The sequence below is a fragment of the Stegastes partitus genome, unplaced genomic scaffold (genome assembly GCF_000690725.1).
Source record: "Stegastes partitus isolate 25-593 unplaced genomic scaffold, Stegastes_partitus-1.0.2 Scaffold12, whole genome shotgun sequence".
Taxonomy (NCBI): domain Eukaryota; kingdom Metazoa; phylum Chordata; class Actinopteri; family Pomacentridae; genus Stegastes; species Stegastes partitus.
Window position 1 is genome coordinate 1734505 of NW_007577743.1, and position 18257 is coordinate 1752761.

The window sequence follows — 18257 nt, forward strand, 5'->3', positions numbered from 1 at the left end:
TGGTTGGCTGGAAACAAGTCACAGTAAAGCATTAAATGATGGCAAAGGTATGTTGATTAGAACTATGTGATATATCACAAAAAAGCCAGCAGAAAAACATGTTTTCCTCAAAACATAACTGAGAAAACAGTGTAGTTGTACAAGAACATAACATCTGAGAGACAGGACTGTCATACATTTGTATATGTTTGTAACACTGGCTGTACAGAAGCCAGCCTCCACTTCAGAACGTCAGTATGTGATTTTGATGGACGTCACAGTGAATCAGAAATCTGTTCTAGAGCATCGCTTACATCACGGCAGAAAGTGTCTCTCAAATCTTGCTTTGCCTGGATATACAAACACTGCACATAGTAAATTATATATAAAGTATGTAGCTGTGTGTAGCGTGATCAATTCAGACCGAGCTACTGACAGGGTCAACATGAGGTTTCAAGAGCACAGAAAGGTCCAGTCAACAGACACATTCAAACAGCCCTCAGTGTAGCGTGATAGGAGCCCTTATAAAACAGCCAGTAACTCAGCCACTGTGTTTTTCCATCAGGGTAGACTCAGGCCTCCCTGGCCTGATCATCTCACTCTGTATCCTCAGGGAGATTCTGCTGAATGAACTCTTCATCTAAATATGGAGCTGAGACAGGAATCCACAACGAGCTGGCTGCACGCCGCCGTAAAAATGTAGTAAACTCTCTGTCCCGCTGTGCCCTGTCAGCGGCCTTTTAAAGGGATTGTCCCTCCATCTGGCTCGGCTAAAACGGATTTCCCTGTGGCTGAAAGGAGGAGGATGAGGCTCAGGGGCTCTTTTAAGGAGAGTGGGACAGGTAGGGGCATTTGAGTACATATCAGTGTCTGTCTAACATCCCAAAATGTGATGCCATACCAGCAGAGACGTGTACAGGCTTATTTCATCCTTTTACTTTCTTTCTGTTCTCAGCTGCTCTGCTCTTGAATTTGAAGGATTTTGCCCTTATAAATCCTCGCTGTCTTATATTCTTTTGTTTTTCATTCAGCCACAGTGCGTTGCCTCTCTCCGTTTTCTCCTCCCATGTTCTATTGTTTCATGTCTAACCCGCAGCGCCGGCCGTCTCAAAAGGTTTCAGATCAATCAGTCATTTCCCTGCTCTCGTGGGCTGATCTGTATCTGAGACACAGCATGAGGAATGGCTGCCTCTCTGCCTTCAGGTTACAGTCCACCAGCACACCTGCCAATCCTGAACTACAAAAGGCAAGAGATTTCCTGGAAATTTTGACATTATGATTTTGTGACTCTAAGTAATTTTGAATAATCAATTAATGAAACTATGGCACTGAAACCTGAAGGAGAAAAGCTTCTGGAGTGAGGAAACCTGGATTCTCTCAGGCGTGTTGGCAAGTGAGACATGTACACAAACTTAGAAACACACACACACACACCATTCCTCAGCATTCCCTCTCTGCCCACATCGTCTCCGCTCTAATGCCTATGTAAAAACAGTGGATACCACCCCGGGTCTGCCCAACACAGACAGACACGGCTTCATAATTATTCTGGCAGCTGCAAACACTGGCAGCACCACCGCATCTACCCACACTTAATGGCCACTCTGGGGATGGCTGAGCCTTATAACGGGGTATATAATTACCCTTAATGGAGCTTAAATAAGCTTTGAGCTTAAATAAATACATTAAGCCTCCACACATCTTGAAATGATAAAGTTTAGAGAGAAGAGAAAGAGGACAGATAAAGGCGAGTCAGAGGGAGAATGGAGGGCGGCCTGACATGTGCAGCCGCTCAGAGAACATCTAAGTTGTTCATCTTGTGTCGTCTTCTTTATCGCTTACATTAACCAAGGAACCCAGTCATTTAATGGCCTTCCAAATGTCTTTCAGCCATTTAGTGTAGCTGTTTAGTGAGACTGTAATGCTCATTATAAAGAAAAAACAAACTACTGGATAAACAAAAGATGAGACCAAAAAAAGTTTTTGATCTTTAGCAGTCACGCTCTTTGTAGTTGTAATAAACGGCCAAAGGTGGCAACTCCAATCAGAAGAGCATATCAAGTTGTGGGAAATAAACTGTTAAGATATGTGCAGCATGGGCTGATTTATATAAGGATGGTTTAGGATGATGAGGGGTCATTATGTCACTTGTGAGGTTTTATGATATCTTATTGTGTGAAAATGATCTACAAAGACATCAGACATAGACTCGTTATGTTTTCACTCATTTAGCCATAAATCATGGCGCTGACTCCTATTGGTGTTGCCATCATAGTTTACTTCTGCTGCTGTCTTACTTCAAAGTGTTAACATGATAATGTTTGCAGAGACGGATAAAAACAAAAATAAAAAACTGAAAGGAAAAAAAAAACCTAAAATAATAGACAACCACAAATTACAACTTCATGATGGAGCTAGAGGTAAAGTCAAAGGTTCTCCAAGGTCAGTAGGATCCATCATCTGGGGAACATGAATGTCTGTACCAAATTTAATGACAGTACACCCAACAGTATCTAAGACAAGGTGGTAGATGGCACGACTGATTGCCATCTCCTGATCAGGGCTGTGTGCATGGCTGACAACGTGAAATTTTTCCAATGATGTGTTTGTATATGAGTGTAAAAAGCAGTGGAAGAATAGGATCATGAATAAAATCTGTGTGTGCACATGAATGGGCATCTAGATGTCATCACACACAAACATCTGGGCTGCCAGAGGCCATCTTGCAGGAGGAGCATGTTAATGAGGACAGTCCTAATTAACTGAATAACACTTCACATCGGACTGCACATGGACAGCACTGAGAAGCAAAAAAAAAAGTTATTTCACACTGAAAACTGTCTCTGCTTGTCTCCAGCAATCACACAGTGGAGTAAAAAGCATGCATTCATATGTGTACACACATGCAGTGGTGATGTTATGTCTGTCACTGCAACGTTTCCTTCACACGCCCAACTCTTTCCACCTCTGTCTGCCCTGTGAGAGACGAGTCGTTTGTCACTTTCTCTGTACACGTTCTGTGTTTAGACACACAGACAGCTCAGGGTGTCTCCTGGGATCCATCTCTGGCCTTTACTCTACAAGCTCGATATCTTAGTCCAGCCTTCGATCAATAGTCGCATCCTTTGCCAGAAGCTGTATTTCTTTCTAAACATCAGGCCGACAGGGCATTTCCAGTCTTTTACTGACAGACTGGCTATTGTCTGTGTACAGTATACACAAAGAAAAAAAAAAATGTTCAGGACCCCTTTTAAAGGTATCCTGAACTGGATTTCAGAGAAATCTTCCAAGCAAATTCATTCATTCATTCATTTTTCTATACACCGCTTAATGCTCACTAGGGTCGCGGGGGACTGGAGCCTATCCCAGCCGACTTAGGGCGAAGGCAGGGGACACCCGGGACAGGTCGCCAGTCCATCGCAGGGCTCCAAGCAAATTAAAGAGAAAAAAAGGCCAAAGGAGTGTTTCCAATTGAACTTAGCAAATGACCATTCTAAGGCCTTTTTAATACAGGGGAACACTTTACAACCTTATCTAGCTCCCGACCACTTTTACAGGTCCCAGAAGGCACTCAACATGAGCAAACAAGGAGTTGTGTCTCCAAATGTAGGCTACATTTGTCATAATTTAAACAGAATACACTCCTGTTGGATGAACATCAGAAGTTTAGGTGCATTGACAACAGGTGCAGTGTAAGGAAGGCACAAATACAGTCAGATCATAAGATGGAGCGTTGCATGTATTCATTTGAGAAACATTTTGTTCTGTGCCCATCATGACTTATTTGCAGTTCCTTTTCATTGCATTTAAAACTTAAATATTCAATTTTAGTCACATAAAAATGTTTTGATATAATTTTGAATTTTCAATATTTCCGTGTGTTTTTTTTTTTTTGTGCAAATAGAAACTTATAAACACAGAAGCACAGCAACAGGCACCTAAATCCTGAAGCAACTCCTGACTGTTGTAAGGCGTACAGGGTTCAGCAGTGAGCTCAGAGCTCAGCATCCAGCAGAGCTTCAGATGCAGTGGGTTGACAAGTCCAGTCAGATGCTGGACCACTGGACAGAGACATCATTTTCCTAATTTTGCTAATGAACACAAACTCAATATATCTGAAATAAAGCAATCAAGATGTGGCTTAAATGTAGAGTTTTAGTTTTAACTCCAGGGGTGTAACAAAGATTTGGCATTAACTATCCGTTTTCTATATATCCTCCCCATTTTTACAGGCTCAAATCTAATTAGATAAACTAATATAATTGTAAGTAAAAGGTCTATTTTTAGTACTTGGATTAAATCCTTTCTGTCTGGATCACATGGACATCATCCAGTGCAGAGTTTCCTCCCTTGAGAAGCTTTGCCAGGCCTCTACTCCGACGAGCCACTTTCAGTTGCTTGTTTTCGGGTCTTTCTGTCCTAAGTTTTGTCTTCAGTACGTAAAAAGCAGCTCATTTGGGTTCAGGTCAGGCGGCTGACTCAGCCATTTAGGAATATTCCATTTCTTTCCCTTCATAAGCTGTATACCAGTAGTTTAGTTTTGAAAAGAAATATACATTAAATGACTGATTTCGGAGTGAAAGGGCCACACACACTTTGGGTAAAAATCCACCCATCCATCCATCATCTCTACACCGCTTAATCCTCACCAGGGTCATGGGGGGGCTGGAGTCTATCCCAGCTGACTCAGGGTGAGGGCAGAGGACACCCTGGACAGGTAACCAGTCTATCACAGGGCTACACTTAGAGACAGACAACCAAGCACACTCACATTCACACCTACGGACAATTTACAATCACCAATTAACCTCAACATGTTTCTGGACTGTGGGAGGAAGCTGGAGAACCTGGAGAGAACCCACGCTTGCAACATGCAAACTTCATGTAGAAAGATTCCGGTGCCCCCACTGGGACGCGAACCAGCAACCTTCTTGCTGCGAGGCAACAGTGCACCACCCTGCAGCCCTTGGGTAAAAATAAATAAAGTTATTTTTGAGTTTGTAGTGTGGATTTCTTGCAGTGTACATGTACCACCTGTACTGTCACTCCCAGTTGAGAAACGTTCACGGACAACAGTGAAAGCACACAGTGTTACATCAGCTTCTCCACAGTCTGCATAAGGTACACGCTCAGTGTCGTCACAAGGTGAGTTCTGTAGTATCTGACTGAGTGTGAGCAGGATCTGCAGCTCTGTCCACCTTAAAATGCATCCTTCTTCATCCATTAGCACTCACATCATCAGTAAACACCCAGCTCCATCGTGCCCCAACACTGCCGCCACATATTTCCTAACAGAAGTCTAACCCAGACTTTCTGTCCTTGAGAGCTCCCAGCGGTTTGCATCTTGAGGTAAATCCTCTGTACAGACATTCATGAAGATGCCTCTTGATGTCTAGACTTTCTCCTCACCAGTGCTGTTCATTTGACTCAATAGTCTGAAGGGGGGTTCTCTTTACCAAAGAAAGAATTCTGCCACTCTCCACTTCAGTGGTCCTTCAGGTCTGTCGGTGTTGCTGGCCTCACCTGTGCAGTCCTTCTGTTTAGAAATGTTTCAAATTGTTGATTCGGCCACACCTAGTGTTTCTGTATCTCTGTGATGACAGTGTTGACACCTGGTTGGACCGCATGTTGAGAGTTCCCAAGTACAAGTACCGAATGTAAATTCAGTACCTGGAATCAACTCCACAGCTTGTATCCTTTAACCTTTGCGCCAATGACAATGGAAGAACAATGTAAAAAAAAAACAGTTGTAATTCTTAAATGGTTAAGGTCCAGTTTTTGTGTAATGCCCTCAACTTGAAGCTGGAAACACATCTTGATTGTCTCATTTCAGATCCAGTGTGGTGGTCGCCAGAGGTAGAATTAAAAACTATCTGACTGTCCCAATACTTATGGACTTGACTGTGGTGGACGTGACCCAACTCCAGAAACTTCTCAGCAAAATATTCAGTAACTTTATAACAAGAAATATCAATGACCTAAATAACAGGTCTCCAATAGAATGGAATTTTGATGGAATCTACCAGCAGTTGACTGGTGATCTTGGGGGAATGAATATTTCTTCCAGGGCAGATATTTTGGAAATGAACTCTTCACATACGCTGCGCTGGCCACGAAAGAGACTGAGAGCCAAATGAGAAGGCTTGCTAACATCCACCTGGGCCAAAGGAAACAAGCCCTCCACCCCTTCGCCTGCTCCTCTGTGAGCCTCAGGGCTGCGTTTCAGAAGCCCAGTGTTTGGAATGAGAAACTCGACTCCAGAAGCAACCCTGATGCTGCTGTGGAGCTCAGCTGCCTGATTAAGACCCAGTGACTGACCAAACCGGTCAGCGCTGTGGCCTGAACCAGCCGGCACCAGGGAGCGTGGAGTGAATGAACCCTAACTCCTCACCTCTGATCCCAGCATCCAGTGGGTCAAGAGAGGGATCAGGCTGTTATGTTAGACCGTCTGTCTGCCTGACTCCTTGACATACTTTGACGGGAAACAAAGCATGTCCAAACAAACTGACCAGGAATAAAACTCTTGTCACTTAAAGCACTTTTAAACGTGCTTGTAGGAATGTGGTGCTCATACCTCCAGAGTACAAGCTGCACATGGCGGAGAGGAGCTATGTGATTTTACCAAATATTTGCAGTAAAAAGCAATTAAATGGAATACATTTGCAGAAACCCGAACCTCCACAAATAATCTTGGAGAGCATTGGCTTTCTTCGCAGGGTGTTGCCAGTGGAGAGGACAGACATCAGGCCGGGAGGCAGCGTGTATTTATTCAGGTATTAAACGACCCCAGCGCTTGATTTTGTTTAATAACAAACAGTCCATGGGTGCCTGTGGGCCAAAGGAAACTCTCAGTTTTACACAACAATAAAACCGCTAGTGATCTGAGCCTGCTTTGGCGAGGACGGGGACTGGAAGCCACGCTGCAGTCATGTAAGGTGATAGCAGCCGCAGCATTACGACTGGGTTAGTGTGTCTAATGTGTGGATGTGGACGGCCCTCTTATATGCGACTCTTCACTTGGACAACAGGGACGCCAAGGCTACTGCTAAGAGAAGCTACCAACACACCATTCTTGTACATCACTACACAACTTAACAGTTTTTATAGTTCCGTGATGGTGCAACGTAAGTGGCTGGACGACGGTCAGAAGCAACTCTTCTTTTTTTTTGAAAAAGTGAAGCTCTGCATTTACAAACTGCATTACAGTCTGCAAAAGGTGCTGGGGGTGGATGGAAGGCACACAAAGCACTTGAGTCTTTCACCACAGACTAAGGTTTGCATTACATTTTGTTGGATGTTTGCATCCAACAAAACCCATTTGGTGAAGGTTGTTGATGAGGATGGGGGTTTTGGTTAAATGTAACAAAACACTTTGTGTTTCAGGTCAGGACTTTTAAGTTTACTTCAAAACAAAGACCTGTTGCAAAAAAGAACTTCCCCTTTTTGGGGCTTTTTCAGGAGAGAAAAAGTACCCACTGCAGCAGGGGTGTCCAATCCTGGTCCTCGAGAGCCCCTATCCAGCATGTTTTAGATGTGTCCCTCTTCCAACACACCTGATTTAAATGATCAGCTCATCATCAAGCTCTGCAGAAGCCTGATAACGATCCTGATCATTTGAATCAGGTGGAAGAGGAACACATCTAGAACATGCTAGATTGTGGCCCTCGAGGACCAGGATTGGACACCCTTGCACTACAGGATAGGTACTTCTGACAAGCACTGAAAAGGGGTTAAATTTAGAGAAAACAAGTGGTGATTGGCTAAACTCGTAGAGAAAAGAAAGCACCACTTTTCTGCCCTCCCAGTGTCCTCGACAAGTAGAAATCTTCTCCTCTCTAACGCCATCCTCAATAATGTAAAATTCACCATATGTGCTAACATAACAAACCTCCATTGTTCTATTTCCTACCTGCTCATGGAACCAGAACTATGTCCAGTTATCACTATTTGTTTTTTTCTTCGGCGTTTAAGATTTAAGAGTTAAGGATACAGTTGAAGCTGTTCTACACAACAACGGAGACAGAAGGGCTGACAGGCTTGATTATACAGCCGCCCCGTACATATCTGCACCACCTTGTGGATGCACCGAGTTCCTGCTGCCGAATCGTGTATTCTTTGTTCTATTACAGTCTGTTCGTTTCTTGGCAAATGGATCTGATCATGTCCTTGTCTTAATTTGATCTGACTTTGTGTGTGTGTGTGTGTGTGTGTGTGTGAATGTGTGTGTGTGTGTGTGTGTGTGTGTGTCTGTGTTTTCAGGTCTTCTCAGGTAGAGGAGGAATGCAGGCCAGTGAGGACGTGTCTCAGGTGCCAACACACACTGTGTATTGTACAGCACAGTACACCGACCACACGCTATCCACAGTACACACAACCGCGCACACGCACACCAAACCCACCACGAGTGTGTATGTGCACAAAATACAGAGTAACATGCAACCTACATGTGCACTAATTAACCCACGGAAACAGGAGCACGGATGGACACACACGTATCCTACAGTAACATCTAACCTCCAACGCGCACCTTCTAATCAAACATCTGGAAACTGTTAAAAAAATCTTTCCCTGTGTGTCTCTCTCTCACCCAGTTGTCGGCACGAGAGCCCGTGATGAACCGCCTCCTTGGGTTGGCGTGTCTGTCATCGTGAGAGGCTGAACCGCCTTGTCTGTCAGCACAGATGAAAGGGCGTTTATCAGACTGGTGGGTTTTAAACATGCCCTACATAGTTTATATTGAAATGATTATGATAGACAGGCACGACAGGGCACATCCCCTTGGCTTTAGAGCGAGGTAAACGCAGACAGGCAGCGAGAGAGAGGAGGAGAGCGAGCTGTCTGTCTTTATCAAGCAATTTAGTGGCACATTAGATGAGGCCACCTCACAGCGTAGCACTTATCTTGCCGCTAACTACTATGTTCCCAAAACTGCTAAATGCAAGCAATTATACCCCCAGTTTATGCACTACAATACACTGCAAACAGGACTGTGATTACATGTGCCACCAAAGTCGAAACACGCCCACACATCGGCATGCACACACGTATAGGCCTCAGCAGGGGACATTGATTGGATAACTCTCAGCCACTGCAACCTTTGTGTGTTGTCACCAAGGTTACAGAGAGCCTCTGTCACACAGGATGGCTTTAAATTAACTGCATAACATGTCAACAAAGAAAGGACTGATGCCCAAACAAAATTCAGATCTATCTGTGGCTGAATGGAAGGAAACAGCTAAATGTTGAATGACGGCACTTAAACTCCAAAACAGACCAGATACATCACCGCAGTGAAAGCTGGTTAAAATTGTCATGGTCATTCACACCAGCAAAATTAAATCACAGTGACATAGAGCAGTCACCTGCAAGATGGCAGCTTACTGCACGTCCAAACACATTCATTTTGGGTGAATCTGAGCTCCAAGGTGCTTTCATACAAGACGTGAATGCATTTATCTACAAGGGCACTTCAAAAAGTTCTCAGCCTCAGCAGAAAACATGACAGGACACAGATTGTTCCTGTACTTCTGTCAACATAGTCTACAAAACATCGATGCACATGGTCCACCGGTCTTCAAGCTTCACTCTCCCTTTGCAGATCAGGGATACATGTTGAGCCTTCAGATACTCCTGAACAGAATGGATGACCTCGTCATCACTCTGAAAATGGCGACCACGCAACTGTGAAGATGCCTCTGTCACCTGTGCAGTATAGATGGGCACAAAATATGTACCGTGAAAGCAACAGCAGGCCAGCTTTTCCTTTCTTTTTGTCTTTGATTGCTTTAAACATTTGAGTTTTTGTGGAGGGTTTTACAGCACACAGTTATGGCCAAAAATTGAGATATGTCCCTTTTTCCCAGGTGAGGAAGTACCCTCGTATATGGTAGACACACAGCTTGTCCCGGGTGCGACCTGGTCTTGTCAGTTCCATGCTGGCATTGGTTACACCCTGAAGAACTAACACTATTTATATATATCATCTGAGGACTGGCCTACTAAAAGACTACAACCATGTTCTGAAAAAAGTTGTTAAATTCTGACCATGAGGTCTCTACTGTCCCATACATATTGGACATTTTCCGCAGTAGAAAATCTGTTGTGTGTTCGGCGTGTTATCCAGAGTAATGGAGACTTAGGTTTTAGTTGTAGATGGTCCATTCATCCATCCATCTTCCTTTATTTATCTAGAGTCAGGTCACGATGGAAGCAGACTAAGCAGGGCATTCCAGACCTCCGTCTCCCCAGAAATGTTTTCCAGTTCTTCCTGAGGGATCCCAAGGTGTTGTCAGGCCAGATGACATCTATAATCCCTCCTGTGAGTTCTGAGTCTACTCTGGAACTCCCCTCAAAGGGATTGTGCCCAGGCAGTACCAGATTTGGATGCCCGAAACACCTGAACTGGCTTCTTTCAATTCAAAGGAGCAGCAACTCTACTTCTAGTGTGTCCACCATCTGCAGGCCAAAGTGGGTACGTGCTGACCTCTTCCATTGCAGGCTGGTTCTGGGTTTGTGGAAAGTCCATCCATCCATTATCTATACACCCCTTAATCCTCACTAGGGTCTTGGGGGGCTGGAGTCTATCCCAGCTGACTCAGGGTGAAGGCAGGTTCACCTGGACATGTAACCAGTCTATCACAGGGCTACACTTAGAGACAGACAACCAAGCACACTCACATTCAACATGTTTTTGGACCTTGTGGAAGGAAGCTGGAGAACCCGGAGAGAACCCACGCTGCACGTGGAGAACATGGAGACTCCACGCAGAAAGATCCCGGGTGTCCTCATCGAGACGTGAACCAGCGACCTTCTAGCTGTGAGGCTGCAAGGTGGCTCAGTGGTCAACACCGAGCCACCTTGCAGCCTTGTGGAAAGTCATTGCAGATAAATCTTTGAATCTAATTTTTGGGAGAAAAAAACTCTATAACTTCATTTTTCTAAGCAATGATATTTGGATTGGGTTGAAATCAAAGCAATAACTCTCTGCTTTGATAGATACAGTTAGAAATAAGAGACAAAATAAAGTTTTGGTAATTTGGGTAGACTGGCAAAGGCAAGGACATAAAAATAAAAGGTATCTTTTGACAAGTTTTTAGCCTTGAAGCAAATGAGGTCACCCTTGTTGGGCCTTTGATTACTGACTTATTCCAGTAATTTGAAATGATGAGTCAGTAAGCCCACACAAAATGTCTCCATAGAGACCCACAGGAGATCTCACTCCAGAGCCTTTGAGTTAAGGGTCTTCAACATCATCATACAGGTCTGGCTGAGTGTGGTGTCCTGCTCGCTGCCTGGTTGATAGATACTGATCGATGTGTGCTGCCTGCACTGTGTCTCTCAGCTCCCCTCAGTGCTGGATTTATGAAGCCTGGGGGCTGATCCACAGCCAAATTATGTGGGCGTGGCACAGCTGGACTGCACTCCTATCCATCTTCCCCACTCAACCTGGGCCCAAAAAAACAGAGGGGGAACTTTTCATTTTTCCACCACTGTAAGTGTTAGGTTCAGTCAGGACCACAAATCACCTAAGGACACAGAGTGGAAGTGTTCACACAAGCTGCTGGGCTTGAACTTGACAGCAGAGCAGCGGAAGAGATGTTCTCTCAGCATGCAGCTGCGATCTTTACATACCTGTCAGCGGATGATGCTGCGAGAAGGGTTGCAAAATCGTTGCCATTTTCATGTACGCGCACCAAAGCCGGGCATTCCCTTCATTGAAATTTTTGTCGTATGAAAAATTCCACTATCAGCTGTTTCAGCAAAATCTAGAGTGGGTGAATGAGTCAGCAAACATATACATATGGATGGTGTGACTGCTGCAAGTATTCTGAGTGTAACCTGCTGCTGGAGATGACTTACAGCGACACCTCCTTGAGCTGGAGTTTTCTGACATTCTCAGTAACATGGACAGATGGTGAAGACGAACCTGCAGCTGATTCTGTCTGTAGCAGCTTCTCAGTGCTGCTTCATTCATCAGAGGGCGAACTAGCTGTGGAGCATCACTATACCTGGGAGCAAGTGACAAGTAATGAGGAAGTGCTTCTTTATGTACACTGGAGTTATACAGCCGCTTAATGTGAAAGATTTATGCTTCTGTTTCATAAATGTAACTGAGGAGAATTTCACTAGACTCAACTAATATATATTTAAATGATGTTGCTTTCAAATGCACATACGCAGCCAGAGAAGCTCTTTTTAATGGTGATAATTATGCTGCATTTGTGTGTATTGATAATTTGTCTTCTAGTTGAGTGCCTTTGCAGGTCAACTGCTGTATTTACTGCATCTGCAGCTGGATGGTGCTGTCTGTGTGAGTGTGTACGTCACGGCTGGAGAGAGAGAGAGAGAGAGAGAGAGAGAGAGACAGTGGCCAGTGTGGGCCTCACTGTTCAAACATCTCAAAGTTTGCCGACGCGTCGTCTGCCTGGCAGGCCTGAGACAGCTCCGGCTCCAGGATTTCACACACCTACATGCCACATTCTCAGACTGCCTGACACTCATTTTGCAAGCACACACACAGTCCGGAACATACACACAGAAAGCTTTATACAATTTATAGGAGCACACTCACATCGCACAAGGCGCCCTGATTCTGATACGCAGACAGCAATGTTGCTGTCACGTGACCAATGCCTTGTTGCTATGACGACTCCTATGTCTCCTCGGGCATGTCTATCACATGTGGGGCTTGGTTAGGCAGTGAAGTGCCCCGCCGTTTCATCTCTTCATCCACGTTGAGAGGTAGAGCAGGCAGAAGGAGGTCTAACCATCAACTACTACATATGTGACAGTGGAACGTGGAGCTTCACTGTCCTTCTCTCTGTAACTGAAGGACAACTCACAGAACATCTACTGCACACCACACACAACAGTACACACCGATGTGTAGTTATCACATGATGCATTTTTACATCCACTACAATCTAAGTGACAGGGAGACAAAATGCACAACGAACAATGTCTTTGTTCTGTGCAAAAATACACTAGAAAGTACTGATAGGAAGGCATCAGCAGTTTGAGTTGGTTGAGCTCAGTGGGCATTTTGAAATGCTCTCTCTTTGTTATCCTGAACAGTGTCTCAGTGCAGGAGTAACACAAATACTGCTTATAGCCTCATAGCAGCTCACATTTCTCCAGTGATCAAAGACTTGATTACAACTAAAAATACCTTCACTGTACAACAGAGCAGTTTTGAGATACTTCACTTTTCTTTCTCACTTTTTATTTTGCTCCTTGACATTTTTGACTCCCTCACATTTGACACATAAAATGTACTTAGTGATGATATTTCTTTTTAGATTAAGACTCTACCTGTTCCATTAATCATGTCATGACCTGTCAGATTTATCTTGTGACCCTTTAAAGAGGTCTGACCCCTTGAAGAGGTCCTACCCCCAGCACTTTATGTAGTTGTCATACCACTGTTACGCTGATGACTCTCGGTTTGATGTCTGATTTAGCCTGTAAGTTTCCTACAATTGGACACAGGTCAGACGGATGAGCGGTCTGTGAGACAGCTCATCTGTCTGAAGTGAAGGAAAGTGTGACCCGCTGTTAGATTCTGATTAGTCCTGTCTCCATATTAGCGCTAAGTTATATTTAGAAGTAATTAATGAAGTTACTGCTGTTGTTCCACATGTGTAAATGCACGACTCTCATTTAGAGGAAAGACTCCGAACAACAACTGGAAGCAACAAACTGAACTTCTATTTGTAATAGATGTGAAACTGTAGGGCACAGTGTGTGAGAAAGGTATTTTATATAGTTTTGACACTCAAACTATCGCTGATGCTCTCTGTTACGTTTTTGTAACAGTATTGGTTTTGAAATGTGGAAAACTCCTTCTCCTACTTCACATAACTCAAAGTTTGTCCCTTTTGCCGATCTGTTAACTCCTACAGAAGATGAGCAGACTTCTCACATGTTGTCAGATTAACAGAAAGAAGTGCATGTTTGAAAGGTGCTTAGAAGTAAATCTGACAAAAACATGTCGCCATCTCTGCACCACAATAGAGGGAAGAATACGGCTCCTGCAACAGATGAAACTTGTCAAATATGTTTAGACAAAGCTCTCTCTGAACCTGTGAAGACACGTGACCAAAGTTAAAAAGAGAATGTTGTCTACTCACAGACCCCTCACTGCTGCTTTGTCTAACCCTGAGGAGAACACAGCACTGCTGCCTATAAAGGCCAGTCTGTGACTCGGCTTGAACCCACAGGTCAGCCTCTTTCAGTCAGGCTGTTTGTTTAGCGGAAAGCCAAAACGCTATAATAATCTGTTTGAGATGTTACGGCTCATGCTGCGGCATCCTTTCCTCGGACCACCGTCATTGACGTCACTGCTTGGCTGTCGGAAGTGGAGAAATGCTCAGCTGCAAAAGCAACAACAACAAGCAGAGGCAGTGCCAGTGACCGCAACCGGAGCTCCGTGCCGCTGGAAGTGAGGCGGATGTTGGGGACAGGGTTTGGCTCTAGATCACTCACATGCCAGTCATAGCAGGCTCAGGTGGACCTGGCCTGCTCTGCACTCACAGAGAGGTCAGTCTGCAGCAGCCGTGCACCGCTGACCCTTCCAGCAGGACCTCACACAATCTCGTGTCTTTACTGACCTTTGCAGGTTTTTCCATCGGGCTGCAGGGTGAATCCCACAGGGCAGCTGCAGCGCACCCCTGTGGCCGTGTCTTTACATGTCCTGTCGCAGCCGCCGTTGTTCACAGCGCAGGTTTCTAAAGATGGCGGGACAGAGATGGAAAAGGACAAAGAGAAAAAGGGGTTGTCAACATGTGCCCCTCTCCTCTGAAGCATGAAACTACAAACACTAAAAGCGGTTGTGGGTTGAGACAAAGCTTCATGTGGTAGAAGAATACACAATCAAACAGCAGCACAGTGGGATGTAATGTATTCTTGTGTTTTCTCATGTAGCTTTGTCAACACACAGATGAAGAAATTACATCACAAGACCCCAATTTTCATGAGCAGAGACGTTTATAGAGTTAAATACAGTGTTTATGCACCAGGAGTCACATCAGGAGTCATCAGACAGTGTATCATTGCAACGAGACATGACACATGACACTGTGCTGCCAAAGGAGGGTGAAGAACCCTTTGGCCCAAAAGGTCGGTCCAGTTTCTAAAAGTGACAAGAAATCGGTTAACACAAATACAAAGGTAGGGTTAAGGTAAGTAGATGGAAAAATAAAGTTAGTACATTGAGTGCTGTAAGTGTAGAACACACTCGGCAGAACCAGCGTGTATATTTTCCTCCAGAAAAATGTTCTTGTACGTGGTGCAGATAAGGTTTGCTGGGACTTGTGAATATTGCCTGAGCTGATCCTAAAACAAACAGGAGCTCATGGTAACTCTAGCTCACCTGCCCAGCTGCTGTTGCTTTAGCAAAGCTCAGCACACACTTGCCCAATGGGCCTCGAGAAGTGCTGAGGAGGCTGAAATGGGACGTTGACTCATGTTTGTTGAAAAGAATTCATTAAAACTACACCTAATAAGGACTTGAGTAACTGTTCTGCTTTTGGTGGGTTTGACTTTAGTAATTCCAGAGAACACTGTGTTGTAGGAGTGCCCATAAATCCTGGTCTTGTGGCTCCAGTAAGAAACAAATTGGTGAGTTCAAAACATGAAATCATCAAATGTATTTTCTTCAATTTCTTTAAAAAAAAAAAAAAGAAATGTCATTTTGGAATTCAAAAGGCTTCAGCAGGCAGCATGTAAATCAGGGATGTCCCCCTCCTATTTGGCAGCTTTTCCTATTTAATTAAAATGCCAGGAGATTGTGTGCCTGAGTGAAGTGAAGAGGGAAATAGGAAAAGCCCATTCAGACTGGCAAACACATCCACATCTCGAGGTCAGGGCATTAGCATAATGCCCTTTCAGAATGCAGAGTCACAAACACACTGGAGCCAAGATGGCTGACGCTTTCTATCCAGAAGCAGGAAGGTATTTGTAGATTTGTTTGTGTTCCCTCATGCAGCTCCAAACAACATCAGTCTCACGACTTCTTCCCTTAATCTCTGTTTTCTAGCCTGAATCTGTTCCTCGCTGTGTTTATCTGTCGAAGCTCTGTGTTCATCATCTGCAATCTTTTTCATGTCTACCCCTCTCTCTCTCTTTTGAAGTTCTGGAGCTCAGTTACGAAACTCTTTCAAATGTCAGACTCTTGCTTAAATGGAGACGTTTTTCAGGAGGAGAGCGGGCGGCTTCATAAATGTTGATTTCAAGAAAAAAATAACAAGGAAGAAGAAAGGCTGGAAGAGGAGACACTCCATCATCCAGGCAGCCTGTCGGATGGACCCTGTAGGGTACGACAGCAGACCCCCGTCCTGCCTCCACGTCCCAGCTCGGGACTCTGTCAGATGTATGTGTGTGAGAATGTGAGCTGCATTCAGGTCTATGTGCCTGCACAGGTGTATACAGTCAATGCTTCTTTTTTTGTGTGAGTGTAAAGGTGCATGTGAGCAGACCTGGTGTGTGTGGAGGTGGTGCTTCTGGGTCAGAGTGATTTATACTGAGTACAGTGGGCCCTATCATTAGCTGAGGCTGAGCACAGTCCTGCTCAGAGCCCCTCTCTCTGCAGGCCACGCCCAGCCCAGCCCCAGGGCCCGGCTGAACGCAGGAACACAGACGAACCGCCGGGCCTGATTGATGTGCTGGACAAGCCCCTCATACCACCCTCAGCCCCCTCTCCATGCCTCTGCACCCTCGAACATTGCATATTTCTTTCCCAGTCTGGTTTGTTCAGGAGGGAATGTGTGGTGGGGCATATTTCTGCATGCAGCTTCTCTCTTACAGGAACTGGAATCACCACTGATGGATTATAATCACATAGTTTTGTACAATTTGATTCATGTTTAATAGTTTATTTTGTGGTTTTCCTTCACCTAAAAATCAATAATTTCTTTAATGCAAAGAACAAGATGAACTGTTTTGATGCCACATTTGCTAAAATTGGTGTATTTTCTGCTGATGCTGGTCACTGAAGAAAAGGTGACATTACAAGAAGGTGAATGAGCTGCCGACTAGCAGACTGTGTGACTGTAGTTCTAGTTTTTAATCTGGGCTGTCTCTGTTTTTTCAAAATAAACGCTAGAGGAGCAACAGCAGTGGTAGCTTGGATTTATTCTGACACACTTATGAGTGGATCTTAACTTCAGCTCCTGAAGTTCAATACACATTCTCTGAAGTTACGTGTGTAAAATACAGAAAAAGGCCTGAAAGATAAAAATAGTTACGATGTCTGCATGAACTGGGGGTAAAACATGAGCCATGAGGCCACCTGAAGAGAAAGCTAGACTGATTAGAACAGAAATGCATCTGCTTTGTCAGATGCATGTGAGATGGATGAGGCCTTCTGTGTAGATGTGACCACACAGTCTGGCATGTTTGAAACACCTATGACTAATAGTTGGAGATTTTTATTTGCATTTTCATATCTGACTGTGTCTAAATGTTGTGAAATCTATCAACAGCTCAAAAGCTCACAAATCAACACTAAATAATACCTTTTAATCAAGTACAGTGGCCCTCCAAAGTTTGTATCGGTGGCCAACATCATCTGAAACTAGCCTTCATCCAGCATAAAGAACTTGGATGGAATGAACAAACCCAATCAATTTATTCATTAAAAACGTAAATGTGCTTATTTTCCAAAATGTTGAACTCTTCCTTTAAGCATTCCATCAAAATAGACCATCTGACTTATCAAGTAGGTGATAAAGTAAAAACTAACCATATACGAGGTGTGTCAGAAAAGTTCCAGGACCGGTGTCACAAAAGATAGATTTCAAATCCAAATACAAGTTTTCTCCTTCAAAGTAATCCTCCTGGAGTCTAACACACTTCTCCAGCCTTCTCTTCACACCTCCATGCACTCCTGGAAGAATTCTTCCAGGATCCTCTCAGCTCCATCATCAGCCATCTTGATGTCGTCCACGTCTTCTAAACGGGTCTCCTTGATGACCCCCTTGAGCTTGAGGAAGAGGAAACAACCCCACAGAGCCAGGTGGGGTGAGTAGGGAGGTTGCTCCAGCACGGCCATGTTCTTCTGAGTCAGGACCTGTGGGATGCTCAGGGCGTTGTGAGCAGGTTGTCATGGTGAAGCAGCCTCCACTGGTCCTGACACAACTCTGCCTCTTCTGGTGCACTGAATGAAGCAAACGCTGCAGGATCTGCAGGTAGACGTGCTGGTTGATCGTCTGAAGGGGAAAACTCCTAGTTTGTGGTTTGAAGTGTATTTTTTGTGACACCAGTCCTGGAACTTTCTGACA

At 44.4% G+C, this 18257-nt stretch overlaps 1 protein-coding gene across 2 annotated transcripts in view; it reads right to left on the reverse strand.

Annotated features, from left to right (window-relative positions):
- The window catches only part of scube1 (signal peptide, CUB domain, EGF-like 1), a 127705-nt gene that overhangs the window by 29346 nt on the left and 80102 nt on the right, over nucleotides 1-18257 (reverse strand). For both annotated transcript variants that reach the window (XM_008288233.1, XM_008288242.1), the window contains one exon: nucleotides 14589-14705. In XM_008288233.1, the coding sequence (XP_008286455.1) occupies nucleotides 14589-14705 (117 nt within the window). The remainder of the gene's footprint in view (nucleotides 1-14588; nucleotides 14706-18257) is intronic.